This window comes from Peromyscus eremicus, chromosome 6 (assembly GCF_949786415.1).
Source record: "Peromyscus eremicus chromosome 6, PerEre_H2_v1, whole genome shotgun sequence".
NCBI classification, from domain to species: domain Eukaryota; kingdom Metazoa; phylum Chordata; class Mammalia; order Rodentia; family Cricetidae; genus Peromyscus; species Peromyscus eremicus.
In genome coordinates this window covers 16383919-16407689 of record NC_081421.1, presented here as the reverse complement: position 1 = coordinate 16407689, position 23771 = coordinate 16383919, and the positions used below count along the sequence as shown (strand labels likewise).

Sequence of the window (23771 nt, the reverse complement as noted above, 5' to 3'; positions counted from 1 at the left end):
AATGTAATTTATTATTAAAAAGTAGATGCTACTGTAAGATTCATAGTAAAATCATATAATCAGAATATCAAACATTTGTAGAAATCAGGTGTTCTTCACTTAAAAAAATGAAGGTGTCATAGAGTAAATAAAATTTTTAGAACATATCTCAATTTTTAAAGTTGATAAATTTCTGTAGAAGATCTCTTTGCTTGATACTTATTTTATATGGAATCATACCTTTATAATCTATTTTTTAATTTATAACTGCCAAGTCTAATATCCAATCTCATGTTCTCTAACTTAAGTTTTTAAAATATAAATGGGGTATACTATTATTTAAAAATAGGACTTAAATTACCTTCAATTATTTTTATATTTAATTTGTGTGTTCTGGGGGTGCGGTGGGGTGGGGTGGGCGGCAGCATACATGTGCCATGGGTAAATCTTTGTCAAACTTACTATATCATTCATTTAAAAAAAAAAATTAAGCTGGGTGGTAGTGGCACACCTTTGATCCCAGCACATGGGAGGCAGAGGCAAGAGGACCTGTGAGTTTGAGGCCAGCCTGGTCTAAAAGGCAAGCTTCAGGATAGCCAGGAATACACAGAGAAACCTTGTCTTGAAAAAAATAAATAAAACAGTGTGAAAAATATTAATTTTCTTTTATGTGTATGTGTCTGAGCAGATGTATATGCACCATATGTGTGCAGAATACAGAGGTCAGAAGAAGACATCAGATTCTCTGGAACTGGAGTTATATGGGTGGTTGTGAGGCACCATGTGGGTGCTGGGAACTGAACCCAGATCTTCTGCAAGAGTAGCAAGTGCTCTTAACTGCTGAGCCATGTCCCCAGCCCCTGTATTACATTGTAATTGCTTTGAGATCAAATACAGTTTGATTAAACACAGTATAACTATGGGATGTATGTTGAGACTCAAGTCTGAAAGAATAAAGACAAGGAAACATTTGGAGGGATTGCCAATTTTCTTTTTTAAAAAGTTGAAATTTGAAAGAAAACTCTAGGCAAGATTAAATGTCTGGTGTTGTATGTGGGATTTTATATATATCAATGTGTGTGTGTACATATATATAATATTGGTATTTAGTTTAATGACACATTCAGAGGAAAATTTGGCTTAAAATGTTAAGTATTATGTAGCACATTTTCACACTCTCTGAATACAGCAACCAATTTTTAAATGAATCTTTTTATTTTTTGGTGCTAGAGATCAAATTCAGGGTTTTATGCATGATGGCAACTATTCTACTAGTGAACATTATCTCTAGTCCTGTTTCGGTTTAGAGACCGGGTCTCACTAGTTGCTCAGGCTGAGAACAGGAGCAGTGGCACATGACTATAATAAGAGCATTTGGAGGCAGAGGCAGAAGGATCAGGAGTTCAAGGCAATCTTCAGCGACGTAGTGAGTTTAAAGCCAGCCTAGGCTACATGAGACCCTGCCTGAAAAACTGAAACAAAAGTAAGTTATTCAGTCTGGCCTTGAGCTTCCTGTTCTTTTGCCTCAGCCTGTCAAGAAGCTAAAATTACAGGCATGCATGTGTCATCACATTTGGCTCTGAATATAACATTTAATAAACACTAGTGTATCACAGTGACTTCAAAGAATTGATAGTCAATGATCAATCAGTTTACTGTTTGGAGTTAGATATGACTTGCGTTTGAAGCACTTAACAAAGATTGTTGACTTAAAAAAGACCCACTTTGTAGTTAAATGTAAGGAAAAAAGATTGATTTCAGGGTTAACAAATTAATAATAATTGATTTAGTAAATTGCAGTTTCAGAGTTTAAAATCTGGTTCAGCTGATTTGATAAGCTGATTAAAGTTTCTTTCTTTTAAAGATCAAGTAAAATTAAACTACATGTAAATATAAAACCAAAATGAGGTATTATAAAATACACATTAAAAAAAAAGAATTCCAACAATCATAAATCTTTACATAAAGTATTTCTGAGGCCTCAGCTTAGCTTGAAAAGAAGACATTTTGAAAGCAAATTTTCAGGGCAATTAGTTTTAAAGTAAAATTTTATGTTGTTTTCATAAGTACCTGAAAGTACCCTTCCCCTGGAGAGCTGGACTGTGGTGAACTTCCCCACACTGTGTTTTTCAACTTAATTAAAATAATAAGAAAAGAAAATAAAACTCATGAAAAATAAAGACAATGTAAACAAATACTTCCCAAATAAACATTTTAACATAAATTTTCAAGTGCTACAGTGTACAATTCTAAAGCTGGCCTTCCTTATGGCTTCTACTATTTATACACTACATACATAAATACACTACATACATAAATACATAAATGAGTATGTATTTCACATTAACAACTGTGTAAAAGACACAGTTTAACGTGGGCCCTCATTTACTAAGAAAAACTGCTCAACAAAACCACCCCATGTAAAAGGAAGCAGCTAAGGGCTTTTTACTGTACACACACTTGGTCTTCTGCAGTGTTGCTATTATCAGCGTCTGCTTGCAGGTGGTACAGATACTTCAGCTATGACAACCCTCACTTTCATCGTAGGCAACAATTCGTATTTTTAAACTGTATAATATTGCAAGTCTGCAATTTTTTAAACTACTTAGGAACAGGAATTTCTAACAAGTACTGTCTCTCTTACTGTATCCTGGATGTTAAAAGTTACTCTGGGTCCAGGAGATGCCGCATCCACACGGATTTCTGGGAGCTCATCAGTTTCTCCTATTCGAGAACTATAAGTAAAACGTAGTTATGAAATAAGCATAAATATGTAACACAAATATAAAATATAAAACACCAATAGTCTCGTTTTAAAAACACTTGGCTTTATAGAAGTCTTATTAATATTAGTAACATTAACATTCTATGTCTAAATATTGATCTTATCAGATGATTTAATTTTTGGCATTCCATGTATTAATCTTCAATATCTGTGAAAAAGCGTCGATGTTTCAATTAACTTCACATTTTCTAAAACTAAATCATATAAAAAGGATTATGCTTTTTTATTTTTTAGTTTTTTGGAGATAGGATCTCATGTGTCCCAGGCTGGCCTCAAAACCACTATGTAGCTGAGAGAGAATGCTCATCCCCTTGCCTGTATGTTCTAAGAGCTACCAATACAAGGCATAAACCACCCAATTTATGTGGTACTAGGGACTGAACCCAGGGCTTCATGTATGCCAGGCAAGCACTCTACCAACCGTGTTCCTTTATATATTTATATACACACCTCAGGAATTTATATATTTTATTTTTATAGTGCTGACTTAATACTAAAACAAGTTTTTAATGTGCACAATCATCTTTTCTAAATTGACTATTTAGAAAGCAACCATCAGTATGCAAATTTTCTTTTTTTTGGATTATTTGTAAGCTTATACATAAATCATATCTAAATAAATTTGCTTTACTAAAACTTTCTTACTGCACTGCGGAATAAACCCAGTAGAGCTTTCCTCAAACAAATGATGTATGACAGTAAGTAATTAGTGATTACTATTTTACTAATGAGGGTGATTTTTTTACTATCCAATTGAAACACAGTAAAAAAAAGTACTGAATCTTAGTTGGTTTGAAGTCAGCAATTTTATAATTTGCCTCAATGGTTGAAATATGTATTACCTTGCTCTTTCCATTCTCTTAAGAGGTGGTCTTCCAGAAGCCGAAATGCTCTTTGATCGGCTGTAACTTGGTTTGTAACCTAAACCCCACTTATCCTTGAGGGAAGCAGCCTAATAAAATGGTAAAGGAAAAAAAAAAGTGACTCAAGGCAATTGTATACTGATGTGGTATTTCACTACAGCTAAAATAAAAATGATGTTAGTTCCTATACCTCCAGGTGAGTTTCAATGACATTCAGCATAGATGAATCGAAGTGCCACAGCAATCAGGTATCCTGATGTCGTAATATCACTTAGGAGGACTATACAATGGAAATAAGAGCCACTGGCTAACTCAACAGAAAAGGAAAAGATTAGAGAAAGGAAGAGGAGTACAGAAACAAGGTGAGAATAAAGGAACTAATTAGAAGAAAAGAATGGAAAAAGAAAATGAGCAAAGATTCTGGGGAAAAGCTAGGTATGTGTTGGGGAAGAGACCACTTTATCATTTCAAGGACCATTCTAATTGCACACCCCTGCTGCAGATCTCTACTTCACTGTAACAGAGGAAAGCAAGAGACGGGAACATTCCAATGTGCTGAGGTGCTGGGTGCTAAAAAGATTCTGATACAGCTGAGGACTCATGAAATGGTAGAGATTAAAGGGAAATGTTGAGTGAGACAAGTATTATGACTGCAGATGAAATTTCAATGGTATCTTTAATCATCTCTATCATGTTTTATTTTTAGAAACCTACTACCAGATAAACTACCTTAGAAAAAGCACAGATGCATTATTTTAGTGTATGACTTTTAGCATAATGTTAAATGTATAACTATGCACTGTCCCTTATCAAAGTCTATTACTCTCAGAGAATAGCAATGTATAAATTAAAATGAATTTTATCTTCACATAATTTAGAGTAGAACTTGAAGAAGGTTCTCTGGGAGTTAGAGGTGACTGAGGGATCACATACAATTTCCCCCCCTACCCTTTAATGTATGGATGTGTTATCAAATCTTCATTCTGGCAAAAAATAAAAAAGGAATCTTCTAATTAAAAAAAATTCTCTTCTTTTGGAGTTTTCAATTTATTTTATATTTCTGGTTTCTAGTTCCACAAAAATCTGAGCATATAGAAATCAATAATCCTTCCTGAGCTGTAAGAGAAGGGCAAAATGCTGTCCTAAGGATTTAGAGAAGCAGGTAAACACAGGAGTTTCAGCTGGTAAGAACAGAATTCACAAGTAGAGAACGCCATAAGGACAGTGCTGGGTAGGGAAACCTAAAGCTCAGTGTAAACCACTCTGACAGTTAAAAATGCTACCTGGTAAAAAGTGAGATTTTCCTCAGGAGTTTGACAAGATTCCTTCAATAAATACCAGAGGAAGAAGCTCTTCAAGCTTTCAATAAAAGGAAGGGGGAAAGGAATGTTTTGAAAATCACCAGATTATAGTTGTACTGAGGATGGCAAATTTTCACATGTGCAAGTCCCTTATTTAAAATGTGTTAGTACTTGTATATAACCAACAAGAACCAACTTCTTGTATAGTCTAAACTAGGTTACTTATAATACCTAGTGTGATAACAAATACAAGGTAAACAGTTGTTACAGTATGTTGTTTAGAGAACAACAAGGAAAAAGTCAGTACAAGTTCAGTACTAAATACTTTTGATCTGTGGCTGACTGAGTTCAGGAATGTGGAACCCACAAATACAAAGTGGCAACTGCGAAGTTTTTATGTGGCCTGTCCTTGACAGAAACTAGCTACCAAGAACCCAACCTGATCTGAGTGATATTGTCATCGCATACCAACAAAGAAAAGGGAGACACTGAGGTCTAATCAGCAATACCCAGCAATTCCACACTGGGAAGGGTGAAGAAAGGACAAACGTCTGTGAAGTCAAAGATCTAATCACAAGTCACTATAGCACTGCAACCCTGAAGGAAGTTTCACAGCAGTTTCTCTCACCTGGTACATCATGTGTAGCTATCAAGAAAGAAAATTACAAAACATACTAAAGGCAAAACTGAAGTAAGATCTGAAGCCAAAAAGAAAAAAAAAAGTCAGAAGCAAGCATGACAAGAGTGCTGGAACCAGCAGATCAGAGTATTAAAGGCAGTTTTAATTAGCATGTTATGGTCCTCATGGATAAAAAGAAAGATCGTAAGAACAGCTGGACAATATAACCAGAAGTGGACATTCTAAGAAGGAACAACAACAACAACAAAAAAACAGTAGAGATAAATACACTAACTGAAATGATCATTTGATGAGCTTATTAACAGGCTGGACATACTGAGGAAAGAATCACACTGAGATTGAAGTAGATTCACAGAAACTTCAGAAAGTGAAAAGTAAAGACAACAGAGACCAAACCAAGCAACCAAACAAACAAAAACTCAAACAAGATCCCAACAGAATATCTATGACTTGAGGGAAAACTACAAAATGCATAGAGATGTGCAATGGCAATACCAGAGGGAGAGGAAAGAGAGCATTGGCCTCTACAATCAGAGTTCTCTGTGGACTGGGGCAGTCAGGGACGGCACCTGAGGGGAGGTGACCTCATTCCAGTATCTCCTCCATTATGAGTGGCAGATCTACACTCCCAGTGGGTGCTCTTCCCTGTTGCTTAGCCATCAAGCAACTCAATGGTTCTAACTCTGTAACTGAACTGTCAGTGACTAAGATTTCTTTAGCAATGTAAGATATCAAACCACAGATACAAAAAACTGAGGAACCAAATAGTATAAATACCAAGAAAACTACACATAAGCATACTGTTTTCAAGCAACAAAAAGATCAATATAAAAAAAAATCCCCTTAAAAAAAACCTGAGTATCTCAATCATTGAGAAACAAAGAATAAAAATGACACCCAGTTTCTCCTAAAAAATCATACCAGTAAGAAAAGAGTGAAGAGCAAGAAAATGGCCCACAGAATCAACTAACCAGGGCCCATAGACACTGAACTGGCAATCAGGGGCCTGCATGGGTCTGACCTAGGTCCTCTACATATGTTATGGTTGTGCAGCATGGTGTTCTTATGGGATTCCTATCAGTGGGAGCAGGGACTGTTTCTGAATCTTTTGCCTGCTGTTGGGACCCTTTCCCTCCTACTTAGTTGCCTTATTCAGCCTTAATATGAGGGGATGTGCCTAGTCTTATTGCAACATGATATGCCATGTTTGGTTGATATCCCTGAGAGGCCTTTCCTTTTCTGAAGGGAAACAGAGGAGGAGTGGATCTGAGGGTGGGGGCTGGGAGGATAGGAGGGAGGAGAAACTGTGGTCGGAATGGAATACATAGAAAGTGAAGAAAATACTTAAAGTGTTGAGAAAACAAAACCTCCAAACAAGAAACTACTACCCTTCATAGGTGAAGGAAAAGTAAAACTTCCTCAAGCAAACAAAAAATAAGGAACTGTTGTCTACAGAATTACTTTGCAAGCAAGTATAAGAGTTCTACAGAGATGGAAAATGATACAGGCTAGAAACATGGATCTCTATAAAGAAGACCATCAAAGAATCAAGTGAAGGTAAATAAAAACTCATTTTTCTATTCTTAATTGATCTAACAGATAATTTGTTCAAAATAAGTAACACTAATGCTATGTTATGTGTGCTTACATGTATTACAATATAAACATGCTTATATAGTACTTATACACACACTTACTTATATTACATATCTTAAGTATATATATACATCACACTCAAACCCATGCTTACACATAAGAAATTAATGACCATCATGGCAAGAGGGATTACTTTATTGCTATAGTACTCATGTTACATATGAAGTAGTAGAGTGTTATCGGAAAGCAGACTTGGATTTAGTTGTACATGTGTATTGTAGACTTAAAAACCACCACTAAAATTGTATTAAACTATAACCACTTTTAAAGAAGAGAAAATGGAATCATATAAAATGTTCAGTTAAAACTATAAAAGAAAACAAAACAAAACAAAAACAAAAACTAGAAGACAAAGGTATGAATAGAGAACAAAAGCAGGTAGATGTTTAATCCAATATTATCAATAATAGTTTGAACATCAATGGTTTAAACTATGCAAGACAAAAAGTAACAGAATTGCAAAGTAAAATGGATGGTTTCACTATCATGGTTGGAGACCTTTTATCAGAAATGGACAGACCCAGTACACACAGAAAATCCCTATGTAGGAACTCACGAACTTTAGACCAACAGCTGTGGAACCTGCATGGGACTGGACTAGGCTCTCTGCATACAGGAGAGTTGCTTGGTCTGTTTGAGGGGCCCCTGGCAATGGAATTAGAATCTATCCCCGGTGCACGAGCTGGCTTTCTGGAACCCACTGCCTATGGTGGGATGCCTTGCTCAGCCTTGATGTAGAGGGGAGGGGCTTGGTCCTGTCTCAACTGAATGTATCAGGCTTTGCTGACTCCTTATGGGAGACCTTACCCTTTTGGAGGAGAAGATGGGGGGGGGGTGGGTAGAGGGGGAGAGAAAGCTGGAGGGGAGCGGGAGAAGGGATGAAAAGGGGATCTGTGGTTGGTATGTAAAATAAATGAAAAAATTTCTTAAATAAAAAAACAAAACAAAACAAAACAAAAAATAAGTAATCTCCGACTGTGAGAGGAGCTTTCTTTTGTGCATGTAGGCTAGAAGTCAATGTCAGGTGTTTTCTTACTTCTGAGGCAGGGTCCCTTAGGAAACCTGTTTCACCAACTGGGTAGACTGGCTGGCTAGCATGTCTCCACCTGCCCAGTGGTTGGGGTAAGTTCAGGAGCACAGTGCCATACCTGTTTTTGTAAGTGGGTAGTAGAGACCTGAACTCAGTTGTTTATGCTTGGATAGCAAATTCACTTTATCCACTAAACCATCTCCCCAGCCCCAAGGGGAGTGGTTTTAATTGGGTAATGGAAAAAAAAAATACAGAAAACTGTACAGCTAACATATTAAGTAGCCAAAAACTCCAAACTTACCCATTAAGACAGAAACAAGACAAGAAGTCCCCTTTGAATCTAGAATATCCCCCAAAGGCATGTGTTGAAAGGCTTTGTTCCAGCCCACAACAGAACTAGGAGGTAGTTGAAACTTTAAGAGGTGAAGCATAGCTGGCAAGTTAGGTAACTGTGAACATGACATGGATACTGAGACCCTCATGTGGCTGTTTCTGCTTTTCTTCCACCCTTCATGATCCTCCCACCCAATCTATCTCTCTTCCTCTCTCACCTCTTCCTGGCTACCATGAAATGAACCCGTCTCTGCTATACCTCTTCTATCACAGTACCACCATAAACACAGAACAGGGTCACATGTCATAGACTGAAGCCATGAGCCAAGTTCCATGTTTCCTTTTCTTCTGTTGATCAGTTCAGGCATTTTATCAGAGTAAAGGAAAGTCAACTAACAAATTCCCTCTCACCACTTCTTTTCAACACTGCCCTAAAAGGAATACAGATTAGGAAAGAAGAATTAAAGCTCCCTCTGCTCAAAGATATAATACAATGGTCTATGTAGGAAATACAGAATGGATAAAAATTGTCCTTGAACTTATAAACAAATATATCAAGATTACAGGTTATAAAATTGATATATAAATGTCAATTTGCTTTCCTAAATACCTGCAATGAACAAAGAAAATGTGAAATTTGAAACATAATATATTTATTTTATTTTATTTTACAATATAATTTAATTCTACATATCAGCCATGGATTCCCTCGTTCTCCCCGCTCCCGCCCCCTTACCTTCCCCCCAGTCCACCCCTATTCCCACCTCCTCCAGGGCAAAGCTCCCCTGAGGACTGAGATCAACCTGGTAGACTCAGTCCAGGTAGGTCCAGTCCCCTCCTCCCAGGCCGAGCCAAGCGACCCTGTATAAACCCCAGGTTTCCAACAGCCAACTCATGCACTGAGCACAGGACCCGGTCCCAGTGCCTGGATGCCTCCCAAACAGATCAAGCCAATTAACTGTCTCACCAATTCAGAGGGCCTGATCCACTTGGGGGCCCCTCAGCCATTGGTTCATAGTTCATGTGTTTCCATTTATTTGGCTATTTGTCCCTTGGTCTCGACAATTCTCGCTCATATAAACCCTCCTCTTTCTTGCCAATTGGACTCCCAGAGCTCCACCTGGGGCCTGGCCATGTAATGTAATTTATACTTGTCCAACCAAAAGTAAAATATTTAAGTATATATCTTATAAAATGTGTACAAGAACTATTATATGAAGAAACTATAAAACTGATGACAGAAATCACAGAACTTAAAAACTGGAGAGATTCTTGACATTCAGTATTGTCAAGTATAATACTGTTTAAGGATAAGGAATAAGAAGGGAGCATAGTGTGTTTTTAGGGCAGTGAAATTATTGTATACGTTACATCAAAGAATAAGTTTGTCCTAAACCACTCAGCCTTAGGAATTGTGTACATGTAGGTGCATCAGCTGTGGCAAGTGCAATCCTCTCAAGGAGAATATTAACAGTGGCTGGTACAATATATGTGTGCAGGGAAATCTCTGTACATTCTTCAGAATTTTGTTAGGAGCTTAAAGTTGCTCTAAAAATTGTGTTTTATTAAAGAAATAAAGCAGGAAAGAGAGAAATTGTAGCTTAGAGGTAAATATTGAAAAATTGGAAGCAAAAACATGAAAAAAGATTGCACATTTCTGAGAGCACACATTAGAGGTTAAAAAGCCAGTGTGAGTTCATGAATGATAGAAACACCACAGTGGCTTGGGCTGAACTGCAGAGTTCCATTGCCTGGCTTTGAAACTTGATTCCATCAGCACTGCTGGCTATATAAACTTGGTCAATTACTTGACCTCTCTGGGCCTGTTTTCTCATTTTTAAAATGGAAGAAAAGGCTACTTCAGAGAATTATTGTGGACATTTATGGTTGGTTAAATGTAAAGTGTTTAAAAGAGTTTCTGGTACACAGGTCTGCTTTTCAGAAACCAGGTGGTATTATTACCAGCATAAACAAGAACATATTATCACTGTTAGGTGTCAAAAAGTAAGCATTTAAAAATAATCTTCTGAAATTTTTAAGATGTACTCACTCGCATACTGGATCTCCGTAACTTTTTACGAACATCTCTTCGGATGTCATTCACAGCCACAGACTCCAGCTGTTGGTAACGCTGAATTTCCTGGTTTATGGTTCCTTCACTTGCACCTAATTTTCTAAAGGAAAACAAAACAAAACCCCAAAGAAAAAGAAAATCAAAACAACAATAACAACAACAACAAAATCCCACCAAAGTGAAGAGAGGTTATTGTAAAGAAGGAAGTAAAACTGATTTTTAACTGCTCATTTTCAGTTCTCTCACTTGTAGGGAAGCAAAGGACAGTATCTGGATGGGCACACCTGCAACTTTAACACTAATATCTGGAAAGTTAAAAAGACCCACTTGTTGTGGGATATTTGTACACTGTGTGAAGATATATTTGTTGTGAATGGTATAATAAAAAGCTGAACAGCTAATAGCTAGGCAGGAAGTATAGGTTAGATTTCCAGGGAGAGAAAGAAAGAGGAGGAAAAATTGAGGCCAGTGAGAGATGCCAGTGTGACTCTAAAGAAGTTGGATATATGGTACAGAACAGAGGTAACTGAGCCACTAGGCAGAACGCAGATTAAAAAATATGGGTTAATTAAATTATAAGAGCTAGTTGGGGAAAAGCTAAGCTAAAGCCAACCTTTCACAATTAATAATAAGTCTCCATGGCATTATTTGTGAGCTGGCGGCCCCCCAAAAAAATCCATCTATACCCACTAACATCTGAGGAAAGGCTTTACACTCTCTATCCATTGATGTAGCAAAAGGTGCTAGCAATCCCATGCAAACCAAACACTCACTCTGCAGAAAAATATATATATGATTTTGGAAGACTAATATATTTTGCTTCAAGTAATTTTTCTCCCTGAGGATAAAACTCAAATTGATGGAAAATATGAATCATTACACAATAATTTATAGGCGAGTTCTAAGGTCTTTCACTTTTCAAAATTCCTGTATTTGTGGGAAGTCCTGATTGAACAACAACAAAATCCCCACAGGTGCAAGTATTTGAAGATTAGGAAAGAGGAAGCATGGCCACCAACTTTGAGAAAATCAAAGTTTCAAAGTTTAGCAAGAACAATATTTATCCTTGCACAGAAGGTACTAAGTAAAATTACAATACATTAGGCAAAAAAAAAAAAAAAAGGTTACTGATGCTTACTGCCTTACCTCTATTTGTGTTCTAAAGAACTGTTAATATCAACAGGCAAGACTTAACAAAAAGCCCCAAGACTTTGAATTCATATTTATACAAGTAAAAACCTCAGTTTTTTACTCTGAGATAGTTTTCTCATCAGTACATTTGGAAAATGCTATTTAACTTCACAACCATACTGTGAGGTTTACTGTTAGACAGCATGTCACACCAGAACAGGCACCCATAAATGCTGATTCTTAACTCCTCAAAAACACTTTCAGAAACAAGGTTAGCAAACCAATAAACATACTCAACTATGCATGTGAATACATGCAAACATAGACGTGCACAAAGAGTTGTGTATATGTGATATAAAGTAAGCCATTCACTTCAGAGAGATGAGGAGCTGTAAAGACAGAAAACTAGGATTCCAAGCTTAACTTTATTATTAATGAGCTCAGAAAAATTACTGTACTTCTTGGAGCACTGATTACTTCATTGATAAACTAAGAGGTTTCCTTCATCTTTAGCATCCTATTTTTCTATTACTACAGAATGCTATATTAAGTTAAAAACCAATGACATACTTAAGATCATCTATTACTTTGGCTTGTTCATTCAGTTCTCTGATGTCCACTAAACGCTTCACAATCTTTCTTCCTCTGGGTTCTCCTGGCTGGCTAGAAGATGCTCCTTGTCGTCGATAATCTATAGCTTCCTAAAAAATTGAAAGTATATATGTTAATACCACTTTCAGTTCATACAGACAATCTATACTACAAAATTAATGCCTCAGATCAAAGGAAGCATGCAAGGAATCAAAGCCATCTACAGCAAGTAAGATGATTGCAGGTCTCCACTGATTCAAATCCCCTCATTTCATAAGAAACCTATTGAGTTGCTACCTACGTTTCCCCATGAGTGTGCTCTGCATGCTTTCAAATGGGACTGGCTAGACTGAGGGGAGCCCCGCATCTCTGAATCACACAGATACTCTGCAGGAACAGAATAGCGCTGATTTGGGGGAGCCAGGCCTAGTAGGTGATTTACAAGTCGCTGCCCAAAGGTGAGTTTGTGGCCATCTCCACTTACTGTACTTCCATCTGAACTCTAAATAATAAACAGTATTATTAATTTAAAATTACTTTAAAAGACAAAACTATTTCATGATACAACAGATAAATATATTTAAAAATCTCTTTACAAATCAAAACCAGGATGAAATCTGAAAGTCACTTTCTTTTTGACTACTAAATAACTTGATACTACAGTAAGCAGTATAGCTGGAAAGACACATTTTAAATGTATATGTCACAGTGTAAGCACTCTGCTTTTAAAAGACTTATTTATAAAACTCTTTCCTGAGCCATGGTTTACAGACCATAAGACCCATCTATTTAGCATGTACACTCCATGGTTTTGGGCTATCTAGAACTCTACAGTCACCACCACACTCTCAGCATCACCCAGGAAAGCACCCTTCTTTGTCGCAGGCCTTTCCATCTCTGTTCTCAAACCTCATCACCCTCCAGACTGAGGACCCACTGATCTACTTTCTATGTTTTGATTTATCTTACTCCACTTTCAATGTTTTACATTACATTAAGGTAAGGCACATTTCATAATGGCATTATTATGAAATACACAACAGCACTGTAAAATGCAGATCCAGAAACCACCACCTTCTTCCCTTCCTCCACAAATAGCAACCACAACACACAAAATAACATTGAATTATCAGGTATTTGTTTCAAGAAAACCAGTCTTGAAATTCCTGCACTTACATTATGGATTGTGGGAGACATAGTATCAACTTCATCTTCATCTGATAGGTCAGCTATGTTTACTGAATTGAGGTCAGCAATGTCATCTATGTCTTCCTCGCCTGTCAGTGTTGTAAGAGTGTTGCCCAGAGCATTAAGCCTTTTGCCAATGTTAGGGTCCATGTGGACATCAATCCCACACATTTTCCACAATACATTGAGAGTCCATGTTCCAGCACTACTACTTTCTGTTTAAATAAAGAAGTGGTATTAAAAAAAATCCTAGGAATAGGAGTATAAGAAATTCTGAATTGTATGATGGCCTTTCACAGCAAGAGCTGTCTGAAACACCAGACAGTGAACTGGTTTCCAAGTGTACAGTGTGCATCTACCTCTTCTGTATCTCAAGGACTACATGTTCCCTCTGAGCTCAACAGATCTCCCTGCCCATGAGACTAGAATGAACCATTATAAACTCATCCATCAGCTACAAGTAACTAAATAACTGGTCAAAGTAAACATCAAAGCTATAAAAACAAAAATCTTTCTCTGTACTATTAAGGTTGGTCTATTTTAAATGAGAGTGGAAATGAGGCCATGGGCTCTTTCCATCCATGTGATGTCATCAATTAAAGCAAAGCAAACAAACAAAAAAGGATCCAAAATAGAAGAGGCAGTGAGAGAGGAACAAAAGCCAGAGTTGAACAGGCCCTGGTGACAGATACTGGTTCCAGTTGTCTCCTCCCTTCCCTGACACACCATTCTTAAATTTAACATCATCTTCAAATATTCTGGGACAAGACCTTGCTTCTTGTTAAGCAGGCTTGAGTAGGTTGTATAAACAGACAGTCCTGGTAAAGACATGTGTCTTCTCACAAAAGATATGTTTGCTCAGTCTCTAGCCTCCTAGCAGGGCTGCTGGAAACTGTCTTAACTTTTTAATCCTTTGTTGCTGGGGATGGCAGGTGCCTCTTGAGATAGCTATTCAGGATGAACACTAAGGGTAAAGTTGGAAGAGTGTCAAGGAATATTGAGAAAAGAAAAGATCACTAGAAACATTACTGGCTTCGATCAGTCTATGCCTCTAAATACCCCAAGGGCCTTTCAGTAAATGTCTACTTTATGCACCCTGATAACTTTTATTACTCGAGAAATTAATAGTTGACCCTGTAATCTTTTTAGCTGCGACACCTCCACACTCCCACAAGTTACTGTCCAACTGTTTCCTATGCCTTACTGTCTTGAGGTATTCCTTTGATGTATCACCATTTGACTTGTTGCTCAAAAATATTTAATAGCCTCCCTATTCATTAACAAATCAACTCCTGAATTTGGCATTTGAAACTTCCTATCTTATTTTCACCTAACTCTGTTTTAGTCAAAATGAACAGTGAACCTACCAGCTGCAGCTTGCCCTGTAGTCCTTGAACAAACTTCATAGGTGCCATCTGGAACTACACCTGCACAAGAATGACCCCAATACAATTATCAATAAAAGTATGCTTGTAATTAAACGCAATACCACATGTTTTCTCCCAAAGATAATCGCCTAAATGTAAACAGGATTTTTAGTTCTGCTATGCTTCAATTCCTCCCCACAAAAGGAGAATCTTTGGACTCAGCCCTGTTCTACGAAGTGTAGCATTTTATTTTATGATTTTAACAACTTACCTAGAGTTTTGGCTTTACTTATAGCATGTAGTTATTAGAATCACACTACTTGGTCACTTCTAGATGGCTTTCTACCAACCTCTAGGATTCTATGATAATTTGTGACTTCGTGTATACACAACACACACACACACACACACACACACACACACACACACGCACACACATTGTTGTTGCTGGTTTTGTTTTTGATGACAGGCTCTTGTTATGCAGCTTGGCTTGACCCTGAACTCACAATCCAGTCTCAGGCTTCTGAGTACCAGGATTACAGAGGAGGCACTAAATTTTGGTGAAAATATTTTTTTAATTAAAAAAATTTACATTTCTTTATTATGTGTGTGAGCATGTGCAAGTGCCATGACATGATTAAAGAGCAGGAGTTAGTTCTCTCTCCTCCTACCCTGTGGGTGCAGGAGATTGAACTAACCTTAGTGGCAAGTGCCTTTACTGGCTGAGCCATCTGGACAGCTCCATGTATGAATATTTTAAGAATGGAAGTCATTGAAAAAGAACTGACAATTTAGAATTACCATATTAGGTTAGAAATAATCTGTCACTTTTGTCATCTCCTTTCCAATTTGTCAATCTCATGATCTTGGATCTAAGCCTAGAAGCATATTTCCTTTTAACTACAAACTGGTACTACCATCTGGCTTTAACTTGATACCTTAAACTTAATCAGTGAAGAATATGCTATCTTTGAAATCATCTCTAAACAGAGTAAGTTGTAAAGAAAGAATTAAGGTCACCTTCAGTAAACCTTAACGGAAATAAAATATCAATCAATCTAAATTTGATTACAGTACTAAGTGAAATAAATGTCTTTTTATAACTTTGTGTGAATCCTAAATTGGTATTCACGTTACTTAAAGTTGGAGTGACTTCCCTTTTCTAGGTACTTTGACATTAAGTTTGTCTTTCCTTGAACATTTTCTAAAAAGAAAAATATTCACCAGGTGGTGGTAGCACACGCCTTTAATCCCTGCACTCAGGAGGCAGAGCCAGGCAGATCTCTGTAAGTTCGAGGCCAGACTGGTCTACAGAGTGAGATTCAGTACAGGAACCAAAGCTACACAGAGAAACCCTGTCTCGAAAAACTAAAAAAGAAAAAAAGAAATGAAAAGAAGAGAAAAAAAATATTCCCAACTTAGGTACACTATCCTTTGTGAGGAAGGATCAATTCTTTTTTTCTTCTTCTTTTTGAGACAGATCCTCGGGGCCTCATGGTGTAGTGCATTGCACACTGGCTTCAAACTTTTGCTATATACTTGAGGATTAGTAGGTTGACCTTGAAGTTAAGATCCTTTGGCCTCTTTGTGTGGAAGTCTGTGATCACAGGCATGTCTATCATGGCCTGTTTTATGTGGTGCTAGAGATCTATCTGACCCAGGGCATCCTGATAGTAGGCAAGTACTCTACCAACTGAGCTAATCCCCAGCCCTATTATCTTCTTAAAAAGATAATGCAGTAACTGTTAAAAAATTTATACTTTTCAACCATAAAGTATGGATGTCTACCTTGTCAGTTCTGAATTACGATAAACAAGGCAAGATGTGGCTTCAGATAAAGATGTGCTCTGATTACCTTTTGTCAATGTTACAAGTTAGAACAAAGCCTATATTACTAGCCTTTCAAATTCAAGAATACTACACAATAAAAACTTTAAAACTTGAACATCATTTCTTTTCTCCAACAAATATAAAAATTACATAATAGCATCCCTCCCACTATAAACTATTAAATCAATTTGATCATTTTATCATTTTGAATTCATATAACATATCAATAAAACAATTACTCTGTTCACCCTCCCTCCAATTTTCTTCCCCAGAAATGAGTGAGCTACAAAAGTAAATGCTCTCCAAAGTCTAAATCCAGTTATTTTGAATACCACAGAGATCAGAATGGAAAGGTTCTTTATCGCTATAAGAATATATACTGAGGTACTGAATAATTATGTATTCATTTTAATAATATGTTTTTAATTCTGAGCCTACTGGGGTACTGAATAATTATGTATTCATTTTAATAATATGTTTTTGATTCTGAACCTAAGGTCTATTTCTTATATAAGATAAAATTCCTTATTTATTAGGAAAATGGTTTATTTCCTTTCCATCCACAGTGTATTTATTTTAAGTAGTGCACAGATAACATTTGACACAAATCAGGTTTAAATTAGTTTTTACCCTTACTTTGGAAAAATATTAAGTTACAGTGAATTTTTAGAAAGGAGAAGTTTCATAAATGATGTCAAACCGCCTTCTAAAGAGTATTTGGATCATAGGATTGGCTGAAGATTTCAGTTTCATCATCTTTTAGCTTCTATACGTGGACTTCTTCATTATAAAGAATGATAATACTGTAGTATCTCTGCTTTGATACTTAAAGATATTAAAAGTGATACAAACAAACATTTCTACTTTGAAATCAGCACATACATGAAAATAGTAGAATTGGAAGAATATCCAACGATATTCTCAAATCCTAGAAACTTGGGCCATGTTATTAGGTTATTCCTTGTATCACCAGTAATTAAAGCTAGAATTACGGATTCCTTATTTTTAATGAATTGGATCTTGCAGTTATTACTTTCTTTCAGGATCTATGGAACAAAGATGGTTTATCTGGTCATTCATGGTTTGACTACAGGAAAAAACAGGGAGAGATCAAAGCCTCAAATGTATAGAAGTTTCTCTGCCTCACTAGAAGGTAGAAGTTATAGGTTTTTACAAATGTATTTTGTTACCTTTAATAGTAATGGCTATAAATAGCCCTTACTTCATTTCTAAAAGCATTCCTATATCTGAACTTCCTTTAGTTATCAACAGACATTTTAATTTTTTATAATTATAAGCCTCATAAGTAGAAAATAAACAAAACTCACAAGCATTCATTACTAGATCTCCACGGATTTCTGGTTTCCAGTCATCCCACGATGTCTCAAAGCCATCAGCAAAACGGATACAAAAGTTCTTGAAATGGCCTTTGCTAACCAGAGACTCTGAGGAACATGCAGTGATGAGTGTACTTTCAATGGTTAGCACTAGAGCAGAGCCAGTGTCAAGGTCTCCAGTGTGATTAGACTGAAGAAATACCACAGGAAAATAGAGGCAAAAGGTGAGTTAAACATTTTTTTTAAAAAAAGACTTAATTTATGTGTATGAATGTTTTGCCTGTCCTTAAGTATGTGCATCACATGAGTGTGTGGTGCCCACAGAAGTCAAAAGAGGACTTCAGATACACTGAACTAGAGTTACAGATGGTTGCAAGCCATCACATGGGTGCTGAGAATTAAAATCAGGTTCTCTGCAAGAACAACAAGAGCCATTTCTCTAGACCAGATGACTTCTGAAATTTAGAAATCTTCACATTCATAAGAATAAGAATCTAGAAAAAGTCAAATCTAGAAATTCTCAAAACAAAGCAACTTAGAAAAATAAGTTTTAAACATTACTCAAACAAAAATTTTGCTTGTGTGTTTCCCTTTTTAATATGCAAAAGGCTAATTATCTGTTTTTCTAGCCTCTGTTTAAATAATGGGGAACACTCTCACTATGACAACCAGTTCTTGTGTGTGTAGCTTTCCTGAAGCCTCTCATCATGTCATCAAAAAGCCTCCATGTTTCAACTCTTTAGATATAAACAACACTGCCCCTCTTCAACTCCAAGTTTCTCTTAGCAGTGTTCTGCCAAATAGAACCCTAAATATGAATTCATCCCATTCACAGGCTTATCTCTGCCATAACATTTAAAGTATTAAAAGTGACACTTAAGGGAAACTGTAACAACAAGACAGATCTTAGCATGTGATTGTTAGGGCTATTTCTCCTTGGTCTGACAGGGGCTCACAGCATTTTCTTGCTTAACCACATGTTCAAGTACATATACCTTCCTGAAAACTGGGCCTAAACTATGAAGACAGCATCCTTGCCTATCCAATTACATATATAACTTGCAAGTTTCCTTATCATTATTTAACATTCATACTTAATACAGTTTGTAAGCAAACTGAAATTCCCTGCCATATTACAGATGGCATTATTAAAATGCATTCTGAAATATCCCTTCGTTTCCACTTTAATACAAAGGTTAATATAAAGACTTCTTTGCTTAAAAAAAATAAGATTCTGAAGCTTAATCATAAAAGCAAGAATTAAGAGTTCTTGTTCAAGTTATAAACTGTTCTACTTAAAATTGTTATACTCTAATCTTGGAATAAAGACTCCCATGTCTTGATTTTTCTGTACCTGTGCAGTATTTGTTATAGGAAGGCAAATTCCTAGATCATTCACAGTCAGCTGGAGGAAGAGAGTCCCAAAGGCCTGGGCTGATGTTTGCTGGATACCAGGGAGCATGTCTACCACTTCCTTTGTAGCCATATGAATATCCTTATGTAAAGCCATTCGTTGCTCATTCCAGTTGTCATAGGCAGCCTTATAATTCAACCAAAACAGCACAGCTTTTGCAAATTAAGAACAGGCAGAAAGAAAACTAAAGTCAATAATGTAAGTGATTTATTGCAATTAGTAAATTTCAACTACTACAGAATCCTGATGATTAATAATAATTATGAATAAAAATTACTCCTAGAAAATTATGATACTACAATTGTAATGAAATTAAATGATATAGTCAATACTTTACATGGACAAGTAAAAAAAAAAATGAAGCAGAAAGCAAGCAATTGCCTAATGGCAACAGAAAGAAAACACAGGTCCATTTATCCATTCAATATTGTAGAACTCCTATTACACATTTGGTCCTGGGTGGAATAATAAATGCAAACAAACATGACCCTTGACCTTAACTGTACAGTTTATCTTTTGTGTTGGTTTGACCAAGAAATGTCCCCCTTAAGCCCATGTATTTAAATACTTGGTTCCCAGTTGATGGTTATTTGGGAGGTTATGGAAATTTTAGGACCAGAGCCTTGCTGCAGAAAATAGGCAATGGAGGTAGGTGAGAGTTTATAGCGCTGCCCATGATAGTTTACTCTGGACTTCCTTTGTGTGGCTGAGATATTTCTTAACTTCTTGCTCGGGCTACCTACTGTCATGCTTCTACAGACATTTTCCCTCTGGATCCCTAAGCCCAAATAAACTCCGCATCTACAAGTTGCCTTTGTTCATAGTATTTTATCATACCAAAAGAAATTCAACTAATATACCCTCTTACTGCTCTGAAATATTTTTAAGGATGTAGACACAGTGTAAGGCATATATTTTAGGATGATTTGGAAAGGTCAAAGTCATTTGAGTTTGTTAGTAAGAAACACTCCCCCCAAGGAAAATATTCATCTCATAACAGAGTGTGGAAGTTTAGGAAGATAAAAATGGAGAGACAACAGAAGAGGAAAACCAAGAATGGTGTTATGCACCAGTTGGGAGTGTTTTAAGGGCCTAGTGAAGAACAATGAAAGGCTGGTGAAATGGAAGATGCATAGCAGGAGCAAAGGGTTCAGCAAACAAAGTGCTATGGTAGCATTGCTAAGAGGGAAGTTTTTTTAATGGCAGATCTAAGACCACTGCAGACTGAAATTTTACAGGGATTCAGAAATATTGCCTCTGAAAAATAATTTAAACATTAGTTTGCCCATCTAGTCAGCCTTCTATACCACTCTTCTTTTCTGAAAGCTGATGTGCTTATAAACACTCACTTGCTTCTCTCACTTGACAAATGTTTAGTTAGTATGTAGTACTGTTCTAGGCCCTAGGATGGAAAAGTAAGTAACAGATGATCTCATCTGCTTATATCCTTGCTAAACTTTACATTCAAAGATGAAACTGAAAAATTTGTTTCTCCTCTAAAAAGAACAGGAAGTTACAGACTCTTTCAAATCTAGAACAAATATTTCTGACTCCATTTAGAAGTCTACCTGAACTCTTTTTCAGCAGACTACATTCCTTGAGGGAAGGGATCCTGATCCTGTTATTCATTTTTATATCCCACATTTAGCCAGCACACAGTAAACCTTTTCAGAATAAATGAATCAACCCATGGCAAAACCACAAATGGGTAGATAATCCAAACAAAAAATTTAGCATCTAGATTGAAATTTGGAATGAAATAATCATATTTATGTCAAAAGTAAAATAATTGTAAAATATGAAATGATTTTAAAAACTAGAGTTAGCAAGACTTGTTTTAGGTGCTCACATTTCAGATTTAAGAGGCATTTAGCTGTCAAACATCTGCACTAGAAAGCTAAACAGATGTATCCAGAGCATGCCCACCACCCAGAAGAAAGTAATGGCCAATTGAATCTTACCTCTATCAAAGGCCACAGGTTGTGCATAAACAATTGGTCTATTCAAGGTAATAAGCACAGCTTCCCTATCTGAAGAACCACTGATTTCTTCTCGAAGGGCATTCCTTAATCCAATTCTAGTTTTAAAATAGGCAACTTGATGAAAATCAGAACCAGCTTCCTCATAAACCTAAAATAAAAAGCATAACATAATCAAATAATGGAAAATTTTTTCCAGAACAATTTAAACATTATTAATAGTATTGTTCTACAAAAGACCTACATATAGTATACGTCTCCTAATTCAATGATTAAATGGTGTATTTCTTACATTCTGTACCATAAATGGTTAAATTAATATAAACTGTAAAGAACTATATAAAAGGTAAACTTGGAGCTGGGCTGTGGCTCTGTGGTAGAGAGCTAGCAAGCTGAGTGAACCCAACAGAGGTAAGCGTGGCAATGTATTAAATCTTTCAAAATATATAGAAGATTTATTTATTTACTCTCAAAATTTGTATCCATTTGAAAAATTAGTTTTTCCACAGGTAACAATTTAAAATAGTTAATGTAGCCATCAATTTTTAAACTGTAACTGGTATTTAAAAAACGACTCTTCAAATCAAAATTAGGTGGGGCATATAAGCAAAATTAAAACAAACAAAAAAGATCTCTGATAAGCAGTAAAACTTTGTTTATTGGGGAACTATACTAGCTACTGTCTTTTTCTTAAAACTTTAAATAATTAACATTCATTATATGTGAAATTTTCAAATATTCTACAGAGAAGATATAAACTTAACACTTTAGATATTAACTAATGAAAGCATGAGATAGTGAAATAAAAATAATAACAAACTGAAAAATTACAAGCAAATGTTTATGCAGATTCTGGATAAAGTCTCATGAGATTGCCATTGCACTAACCTGTAGTAGACAGAATACAATAAAAAATTGTAATGAAATGGCAAAGTAACATTGTAGAGGCCTAAGTAAGTTTTCACCAGAATTTATAATATACATTTTAGGAACTTAAATATTTCTGAAATTGTAACACATAAATTAATTTAAAGACAATAGTGACAGTACCAACATATTCTGTACAAACCTGATGTTTGACAATTTGCCCTAATGCCAGATTTAAGTCTACTTGGCATTTACCAAATAGTTTCAGATAGCTGCTATTTCCTGGTGAAGCTTTGGTTTGAAGTCGGTTTGAAAGTTCCAATTCAATCAGTCCAGTTTCAAATCTTACAGCTCTCATTGAAGGGGTGGTGGCTGTTACCTGAATGCCCTAGCAGGTTACATATTATAAGGAAAATAAGAAAATAAACCAATTATAGACTCACTCAAATGCAATCTTTTGAAATATGATAAAAAGTCATGTTTAAAACATATGTAGGATATATATGAGGGGAATATTTAATTCAGTTATATTAATAGGACTTTATAGTTAATAAATTTCATTTTAATATTTTTACTTAAAATTCAAAGTATAGGTTAAATATATTAATTATAACTAAATGGTCACTAGGTAAATATTTTGAACTTTAATAAACAATAGTATTTTTATAGGAGATAATTAAGGTTTAAAGTATTATTACAGTTTTCTGCTTTGCTTTTAGCCATGCCCTGTTCTCCCACCTTTGGTGCTGAGGATAGACTGTTTCATTCAGATAACTGCACATGTGGGCAAGTGCTCTACCACAGCCCCTAAAATATTATTATTAACTGAGCAAATATCCAACATATTCTTGCAGAGTAAATTATAAAAGAAGTAATTAGAAATATCAAATGTTCACCAGAATGTAGCAAAATAAACTGTTTCAACTATATAATATAATACAGCTTTCAGGAAGAAAAAGCTGCAATAATCTGATATAGAAAGATACAAAAGTATCTCCAAATAGATAAATACATGCATATATAATAATAACAGAAGGTCCAGGCATGGTAGCACACACCTTTAATCTCTCCACTTATGAGTTGGAGGTAGGTGGATCTCTGAGTTCAAGGCCAGCCTAATAATCTATATGGTAAGTTCTAGCAGGCTAGTCAGGCTACATAATTGAGACTGTCAAAAGAAAAAAAAGGGAAGGAAAGAAGGAAGGAGGAAAGAAAGGAAGGAAAGAAGGAATGAGGGGGGAGGGAGGGAAGGAAGGAAGGAAGGAAGGTAGCGAGCTGGTAGCTCCAGGAAGCTTGGTGCCTGCCCTTAAAAAAAGGACTGAGGCTGCAACTCAGTGAGAGAGAGCCTGCTGTCTATTTGTAAGACCCCAGGCTCAAAGCCAAGCAGTGTTAAAATGAAAAAGGTT

The 23771-nt window shown here is 36.1% G+C and overlaps 1 protein-coding gene across 7 annotated transcripts in view; it reads right to left on the bottom strand.

Annotated features, from left to right (window-relative positions):
• Bltp1 (bridge-like lipid transfer protein family member 1) overlaps positions 1–23771 on the bottom strand; it is a 179839-nt gene that overhangs the window by 35054 nt on the left and 121014 nt on the right. For 4 of the 7 annotated variants that reach the window (XM_059265243.1, XM_059265244.1, XM_059265247.1 and 1 more), the window contains 12 exons: positions 22568–22753; positions 21481–21649; positions 19460–19671; positions 18097–18295; positions 14939–14998; positions 13560–13786; positions 12685–12885; positions 12363–12493; positions 10638–10761; positions 3607–3716; positions 2624–2714; positions 2050–2112 (listed from right to left, as the gene is read on the bottom strand). In XM_059265243.1, coding sequence (XP_059121226.1) covers positions 2050–2112; positions 2624–2714; positions 3607–3716; positions 10638–10761; positions 12363–12493; positions 12685–12885; positions 13560–13786; positions 14939–14998; positions 18097–18295; positions 19460–19671; positions 21481–21649; positions 22568–22753 — 1773 coding nt within the window. The remainder of the gene's footprint in view (positions 1–2049; positions 2113–2623; positions 2715–3606; positions 3717–10637; positions 10762–12362; positions 12494–12684; positions 12886–13559; positions 13787–14938; positions 14999–18096; positions 18296–19459; positions 19672–21480; positions 21650–22567; positions 22754–23771) is intronic. The other 3 variants (XM_059265246.1, XM_059265248.1, XM_059265250.1) reach the window with 3 other exon arrangements.